We start from the raw sequence: 8,567 nt of genomic DNA, 5'->3' as shown, positions 1-8,567 counted from the left end.
TTAAAAACCACTACAAACTCCGAAAAATAACATAAAATACCCCAAAAACCCCAAAAACCTCGCAAAATTTCAGAGATGCCCGTTCGTGTGGCTGGAAAAGCCATTCAGGACCTGGACTATCTCCATACGCGGGTCAACTTGACGGAGCTGTTTGACGGCGACTCGCCAAAGATCTGGAAAGAGCTCGAGCGAACGTTGGACGCCTCCGAAAAATATCTGAATGACAGTGACACCGTCATCTTCGCCGCCACCACCCTCAAGCGGATTCTTATCATTGTTCAGTGAGGATTTTGCCGGTTTCGGGGTTTAAAAGGACGCTGGAGACGTTGAAAATCGAATTTCTCATGTAAAAATTGCTCTGGACCTCGATTTTTCGATCAAAAATCGATAATTTCTAAAATGTTCGCCAAAAATAAAATAAAAACTGCGAAAACCCGTACATTAATCGGAGTTTTTCAGAAAAAAAAAATTTATTAAAAAATTCAACAGAAATTCCTTTTTTTTGCAAAAGGACGAATTTTTGGGCAAAAATCATGTAAATTCATTTTTCTTCGTAAAAATTTGCTCAAAAAATCGAAAAAAAGCTTCGTTTTCCTAATTTTTCCATTTTTCACAGGACAAAAACCAGTTTTTAAAATTTAAATATAATTTAAAGATGGAGTTCGCCCAGTGAGGAAATTGCTTTAAAACATGCCTATGGTACCACAATGACCAAATATCATAGTAAAAAAAATTTAAAAAAAATTATTCTAAATTTAATATGATTTTTTGAAAATTGAAAAAATCTCAGTTTTCCCCCCTAATTCCTATTTGAATTTCCGCCAATTGGATTGGTTCGGTGGAGCGCATTTGCATTATTTTTATTAATTTATTATATTTTTTCTCATTATTTTACTGATTTTCTTTATTATTTCTGTATTTTTATCGGAAAGAGAATTGAAAAAGCAAGATAAATGCGGAATGTTTGTTAAAAAGTCTCTTGAAAATGCGTAAAACTGTGTGTGAAAATTATCATATGTCACAGTTTTACGCATTTTCAGTTACTTTTTAACAAACACATTCCGCATTTATCTTGCTTTTTTACTTTTCTTTCCGATAAAAATACAGAAATAATAAAGAAAATTAGTGAAATAATGAGAATAAATAAAATAAATAAATAAAAATAATGCAAATGCACTCCACCGAACGAATCCAATTGGCGGAAGTTCAAAAAAGAATTAGGGGAAAACTGAGATTTTTCCAATTTTCAAAAAAACATATAAAATTTAGTAAAAATTTTTTGAATTTTTTTATCATGATATTTGGTCATTGTGGTACCATAGGCATGTTTTAAAGCAATTTCCCCACTCAGCGTGGTCCACCTTTAATTTATTTTATGAATTTTCAAGTTTTGAACTCGAAATTCAATAAAACTGACTTTTTCGATTTCAAAAAATCCAAAAAATGTCCGATTTTTCGAAAAAAAAAATCGATTTATAGTACACTATGTTCAGAGAAATTTTAAAACGCCTTTGTAAAAAATTCTGCAACAAAAAATAATGTTTTTTAAAGCTTTTTCAATTTTTTTAAAGGAAAATCGAAAATTTTCTTTTGTGGTTTAGAGTCACTCAGTAAACCCGTTCAGAATATACCCAGATTTAAACCCAAATTAAAACCGTACAAGCCTATATTATGAAAAAATCTAATTTTGGGCAGATGTAAACCAAGATTGTCTAGATCCAAACTTAATTTGCATAGATTGCAGTGTTTGAGTAGATGCAAACTGAATTTGTGCAGATAAATCCACCAATATAGGCCTGTACGGTTTTAATTTGGTTTAAATCTGGGTATATTCTGAACGGGTTTACTGAGCAGTTTGCGCATTTTTAAGGTGGTGTAGTCGTATTTTTTTTGTATTGCGTTATTAGACTCAAAATTGACTGAAAACGCCGAATTTTCATAATGAAACTTCTTGAAAGCTTTAACTTCTCAAAAAAAAAAGTTATGACGGCTCAAAAAATGGTCTTGTAAAGTTAGTTAAAATTTGAAATTTGACCGACTTGTCAAGCGGCTGGAAACTAACTTTTTTGAAATCACTGTCAAATGTTGAGTATACAATTTAATGCGTTTTCAACTCGATTTAGGTATTTCAAAGTGGATAAACGGCGAGATTTTTTAAATTTTTTAACCAAATCTCGCCGTTTATCCACTTTAAAATACCTAAATCCAGTTGAAAACGCATTAAATTGTATACTCAAATTTTGACGGTGATTTCAAAAAAGTTAGTTTTCAGCCGCTTGACAAGTCGGTCAAATTTCAAATTTTAACTAACTTTACAAGACCATTTTTTGAGCCGTCATAACTTTTTTTTTGAGAAGTTAAAGCTTTCAAGAAGTTTCATTATGAAAATTCGGCGTTTTCAGTCAATTTTGAGTATAATAAAGCAATCAAAAAAATCTGAAAAATTAAAATTAAAATTTGTCCATTTCCAGAAACGCGCATAAACCTCTACCGGACCACTTCTGGAACAAAATCATCCTTCACATCCGCCGAGTATGGGATTACACAGCCGACTGCGTATGCTATAACGCTATCGAAACATTCGCATCTCTACTGGATATTCATCTGAGACAATGCCTAGATTGTCTGGAACGCCCTGAAACCGATAGTCATGCGAACTGTGATCGGATCAACGAGATCACACAATGGCTTCTAGAACCTACGTCGTCATGCAAAGCCCGCTTCAAATGCATCTACCACCTGGTTTCCCAGTGCCCGACACTTCGGCTTAACCTCGGCGAAGACTTCTTCCGTAGAACCTACCCGCTTCTCTCGAATCCTTCATTCTCCAGTGTCATCTGTCAGCTTATAGTAGATAATATCTTTGATCGAGATGAGCTTTGGGATCTTCATTGTGAGCTTCTCCTGACCTCTACTGACGCGAAACTCATCAAAAGTCGACTTGTTCCGATGCTTCAGAAGTATCATCTGCCGGGGAGTAATAAGGAAAAGCAGCAGCAGCAGCAGAAGCAGCAAAAGCCCCAAGAATCGGATACAGCTGTGAAGTTTCTGAATCAGTTGCTGATTCAGTTGAACTCTCAGGATCCGCCAAGTGATCTACAGTCACAGCTCGAGATTGTGCATGCATTGGTGAATACGACGTGGCCGAGAAAAAAGGTTAAAGATGATAATGGAATGCAGTGTCTTGTGGACTTTTCGAATTGGACACAGTGTATTAGTGAGGCGACGATGGGTGAAGCTATTGTTCATGTCGAATCGGAGGTAGAAAATTTTGAACATTTTGAAACATTTTCCTAGTTTTGTTCTTAAAGGAGGACTAACGGTTCGGACGATTTTGAACGTATAGACCCAAAATGAGCTCAAATGAACGAATTTCGTAATGAAACTGCTCAAAAATGTTTCAAACATTTTTTATGGTGGTTAAAAATTTTGAAAAAATTGGAACGATCTTAGCTAAAATCACGATTTTTTCCCATTTTTCCGTGATACATCTGTTCGAAGTTGGCTTTTTTGGAATTATCGTTTTTCATTGCATATATTGGTAGTTTATCTCATTTAATTTCGTCGATTAAATAACATTTAAAGCCGAAAGGTAACCAATTTCGATGATTTTTGGTTACCAATTCGGCTTTAAATGTATCTTAATCGACGAAATTAAATGAGATAAGCTACCAATATATGCAATAAAGGACGATAATTTCAAAAAAGCCAACTTCGAACAGATGTGACACGGAAAAATGGGAAAAATCGTGATTTTAGCTAAGATCGTTATAATTTTTTCAAGATTTTGAACCGCCATAAAAAATTTTCGAGCAGTTTCATTACGAAATTCGTTCATTTGAGCTCATTTTGGGTCTATACGTTCAAAATCGTCCGAACCGTTAGTCCTTAAGCCGTGATGGGACACATCACGGTTTGATCTACAAAAAATTCGGGAATTTTTTGCCCAAAAAAATGTGACGTCAGCACGTTGTTAATCATGTGAAATCAGTTGAGAACTCTACGTCTCTTCTCCCGCATTTTTTGTAGATCAGCGTAGATGAAGACGAAATGAGACACTCTGACTAACTTTAGAAAAGATAATTTCGAAATTTTAGAAAAATATATTGTTATTGCAAATATGCGAAATTTTGCGGTCCCGACACGACAAATTGTTTGCTCAAAGGTGTGCGTCTTTAAATAGTACTGTACCCTCAAATTTTGAGTTGCTGCTTTTTTAAAAAATGTTGTCGATTTTTTATAGTTTATTATTTGAAACAATTATGGCATCGACAAAACACATCCCACAGCAGCAATAACTTGGAATTACAGTACTCTTTAAAGGCGCACACCTTATCACATTTATTTTAAAAATTTGTCGTGTCGAGACCGGGCACCGTATTAATAACGCAAAAATCGCATATTTTTTAAATTTTTCCAAAAATTCCGATGTTTAATTTAAAAAATTAGTATCTCAAAATTAGGAAGAAAAAAATAAATTAAAGAAAAAAAAATAGAAAAGTGATTAATTCCAAAAATTCCAAAAACGATGGGAGAAGCTATTGTTCATGTCGAATCGGAGGTAGAAAATTGTTCGAATTGTAAAAATCGTTAAGATGTTCAACATTTTTAAAGTTGAAAGTTCAAATTTAATGAAGTTATTCATGTGATGACGAAAAATGCAAGAATATATTTTTATACATTTTCCCCCAAATTCATGTGTGTAGAAAAATGTCGAAAAATGCATGCGTTTTTCAACAAAAAAAAATTTCTACACACATGAGTTTTGCTTCACATGTAAACCGAAAATTTTTTTAATGAAACGTTTTTTTAAAAGAATATTTTTAAAAAAGTTGATTAAAATATATATGAATACATTTTTTTCGTTTTTTTTAAATAGGATTTTTAACGAGATTTTTAGCGGTAATAGACAAATTATTTTAACTTTTTTTCTCCGGTTTTTGTTAGAATTCCGGAGGAGAACTCTTAAAAATGGTAAATTTTTACGAATTTCAAAAACAAAATAGGAAAAAGTTGAAGATTCGAAGTTCGAATTTTTATGGGGTTATTCATGTGATGTTGAGAAATGCAAAAATGTATTTTTATACATTTTTCCCCTATTCATGTGTGTAGAAATTTTTTTTTTTGAAAAACGCATGCATTTTTCGACATTTTTCTACACACATGAATTTGGGGGAAATGTATAAAAATACATTTTTGCATTTCTCAACATCACATGAATAACCCCATAAAAATTCGAACTTCGAATCTTCAACTTTTTCCTATTTTGTTTTTGAAATTCGTAAAAATTTACCATTTTTAAGAGTTCTCCTCCGGAATTCTAACAAAAACCGGAGAAAAAAAGTTAAAATAATTTGTCTATTACCGCTAAAAATCTCGTTAAAAATCCTATTTCAAAAAAAAAAACGAAAAAATGTATTCATATATATTTTAAGCAACTTTAAAAAAAAATTCGTTTAAAAAACGTTTCATTAAAAAAAGCTCACAGCTACCAAAATTAGCTGGAAAAATCGTCTAGAATTCCTGATTTTTAGTGATGTTCTCTAGAAAAAAACTTTTATTTAAAGGTGGTGTAGTCGAATTTTTTTATTGCTTTACACTCAAAATAATAAAACTGCGTTGCGTGTACGCCAAAATAGGCCCCGCCTTTTTCTCGTTCACTCACGGGGAAAAGGCAAAAAGCGGCTGGTGTAGCCAATATCAGCCGCCGACATCATTCGAGGTCCGCGCACCACACTATTTTTCTCACTGTTGGCGTGGCGAGCTGTCCCCCCCTCCCCTATTTTTGCCTTTTTCCCGTGAGTGGACGATTAAAAGGCGGGGCCTATTTGGTCGTACACGCAACGCAGTTTTATTATTTTGAGTGTATTTGCCTCCGAAAATTGTCTGAAAACACCGAATTTCATAATGAAACTTCTTGAAAACTTCTCAAACAAAAAGTTATGACGGCTCAAAAAATGGCCAAAAATTAGTTAAAATTTGAAATTTTACCGACTTGTCAAGCAGCTGGAAACTATTTTTTCGTTGCATTTGCAAAATGCAGATTTTTCTAAATTTTTTTGTGAAATTCTCTGCGAAAAAGCTTGGAAATTTAGAAAAAAACCTTTAAAAAATTAAAGTTTAAAAAAATCGATAAATATTTAGCATTTATTAAAAATGTTCGGAAATTTCATATAATTTTTGTTTTCATTGAAAAAAAAAAATTTTAGACATATAAAAATTAAAAAAAAATCTTCTGATTTTTTAATATTTTTCTATAAAAACACTTTTTTTTTATTTCTAAAAATTGAAAAGGCGGTGTAGTCGAATTTTTTAATTGCTTTATTAGACTCAAAATTGTCTGAAAACACCGAATTTCATAATGAAACTTCTTGAATACTTCAACTTCTCAAAAAAAAGTTATAAACGGCTCAAAAAATGGCCTAAAATTAGTTAAAATTTGAAATTTTGCCGACTTGTCAAGCGGCTGGAAACTATTTTTTTTTTTTGAAATAACCGTCAAATTTTGAGTATACAATTTAATTATCTTGGGTTTTCAACTCGATTTAGGTATTTCTAAAGTCGATGGACGAAGAGATTTGGTTTGAAAAAATTAAAAATCACTTCGTCCATCGACTTTAGAAATACCTAAATCGAGTTGAAAACCCAAGATAATTAAATTGTATACTCAAAAATTTGACGGTGATTTCAAAAAAAAAAGTTTCCAGCCGCTTGACAAGTCGGTAAAATTTCAAATTTTAACTAATTTTAGGCCATTTTTTGAGCCGTCATAATTTTTTTTTTGAGAAGTTGAAGTATTCAAGAAGTTTCATTATGAAATTCGGTGTTTTCAGACAATTTTGAGTCTTATAAATCAATAAAAAAACATTTGACTACACCTTCTTTAAAAAAAAGTTTTTTCTAGAGAACATCACCAAAAATCAGGAATTCTAGACGATTTTTCCAGCTAATTTTGGTAGTTTTCATATTTGAACAAATTTTTTTAAGCTGTGAAGAGTGTTAAAATTTTCGAATTAGTTTTTTTTGGTTTTATGATGTTTTAATTTAATTTTTCTAAGATTTTTGGCGATTTTCTCTTGAAAAAAAAAGAAGTTTTGTTTAGAAATTTAAAAAAAAAAATTGAATTTCCCTTCGAATTTCAGGTCCGCCTTGCCGCATTCAAATTGGTCGTAGAAAATCCGCGAAAAACGATCGCCTTCAATGAAAATGATATAGAATACATCAAGACGTTCCTAGCATCAAATATGACACTTCAAGCACCAAGTGCTCGTCAGGAGCTCATCGCCGCTTACAAATACCTGTGTCAGAGGCTTGGAGCTTCTGCTGAAATTCATCTAAAAGCCAAACCAAAGACTACGGATAAAGACTCGGATTCTTGTAGTCCAGACTCGTCGAGTTTCGATAGTCGAGGACTTTCGAAATGGCGACTTGGCGGTGATAATAATCTTCATCCGATTCCTGAATCATACATTTGCTTGGCCAAATGGATGGCGAAGCTCGCATTTGGATCACTTTCTACTAAAGGGAACTATTATCGACGTATTATGGGATTAATGCAAATTGATGTGCTTTTTAGCCGAGAAAATTTCATCGTTGATGGAAAATGTAAGGTTGTGAAAAATTGAAATAATCACAAAACAAAACTTGAAAAATGGGGTAGATTTTTCTAATAAAAATTGAAAAAAAAAACCTTGAAAACTGGAAAACTTTATCGAGAAATCGGAAGAAAAATATGCAAAAAATATTTGATTTTAATGAGAAAAATGTGATTTCAGATACAACAAAAAAATTGTTTGGGCTTAATTCTCGAAATTTTTTATTTAAAAATTCAAATATAAAATACTTTGGATTTTTTTAAAATTTCTTTTTTTTTTCTAATATTCAGAAAACAAAAATAGAAAAAAGTTGAAAAATTATGATTTTAGAAAATGTTTTACAGAAAAAAAAAAAATATTTCTGTAAAATTTAGAATTTTTCGATTTTTCAATAAGTTTTTCAATATTTTTTTAATTTAAAAATCGAAAACTACAGTAATTCTTTAAGAGTGGTGTAGTCGAATTTTTTTGTATTGCGTTATTAGACTCAAAATTGTCTGAAAACACCGAAAAAAAATGTGAGACAAGTGGAAAATGTGCTAATGAACGCGTTTCGAATGTCGATTGGGTCCAGTGATTTTGCGACGAAGCAGCGCATTTTTATGAAGGTCAATTTGGTGGAAAATGGGAAAAATTCGCGGAAAAATGACTGAAAAGTCGCGGAAAATTAGGCAAAAATTGCGAAAAAACACTAAAAATTTACAGAAAATATAAGCTCCGCCCATTTAATGGACGTTGCTCGTCTCTTCAGATTTTCCCCGCAAAAATTTTTAAAGTACAAAATTTTAAAAAAGTACAAGAGATGGGGTCGTTGCATTTGCAAAATGCAGATTTTTCTAAATTTTTTTGTGAAATTCTCTGCGAAAAAGCTTGGAAATTTAGAAAAAAACCTTTAAAAAATTAAAGTTTAAAAAATCGATAAATATTTAGCATTTATTAAAAATGTTCGGAAATTTCATATAATTTTTGTTT

The 8,567-nt window shown here is 31.8% G+C and overlaps 1 protein-coding gene across 2 annotated transcripts in view; it reads left to right on the top strand.

The window, feature by feature from the left end:
• Window positions 1-67: 67 nt before the first annotated feature.
• The window catches only part of Y92H12A.5 (tRNA (32-2'-O)-methyltransferase regulator THADA), a 23,987-nt gene continuing 15,487 nt past the window's right edge, over window positions 68-8,567 (top strand). Inside the window, exons 1-3 of one of the 2 annotated variants that reach the window (NM_058460.5) lie at window positions 68-281; window positions 2,472-3,261; window positions 7,143-7,605. In NM_058460.5, the coding sequence (NP_490861.3) occupies window positions 76-281; window positions 2,472-3,261; window positions 7,143-7,605 (1,459 nt within the window). In that variant the 5' untranslated portion in view covers window positions 68-75. The remainder of the gene's footprint in view (window positions 282-2,471; window positions 3,262-7,142; window positions 7,606-8,567) is intronic. The other variant, NM_001306497.3, reaches the window with a different exon arrangement.

Source organism: Caenorhabditis elegans, chromosome I (genome assembly GCF_000002985.6).
Source record: "Caenorhabditis elegans chromosome I".
Lineage (NCBI taxonomy): Eukaryota > Metazoa > Nematoda > Chromadorea > Rhabditida > Rhabditidae > Caenorhabditis > Caenorhabditis elegans.
The sequence above is the reverse complement of the archived record's forward strand: the minus strand, read 5'-3'. Positions and strand labels throughout refer to the sequence as shown.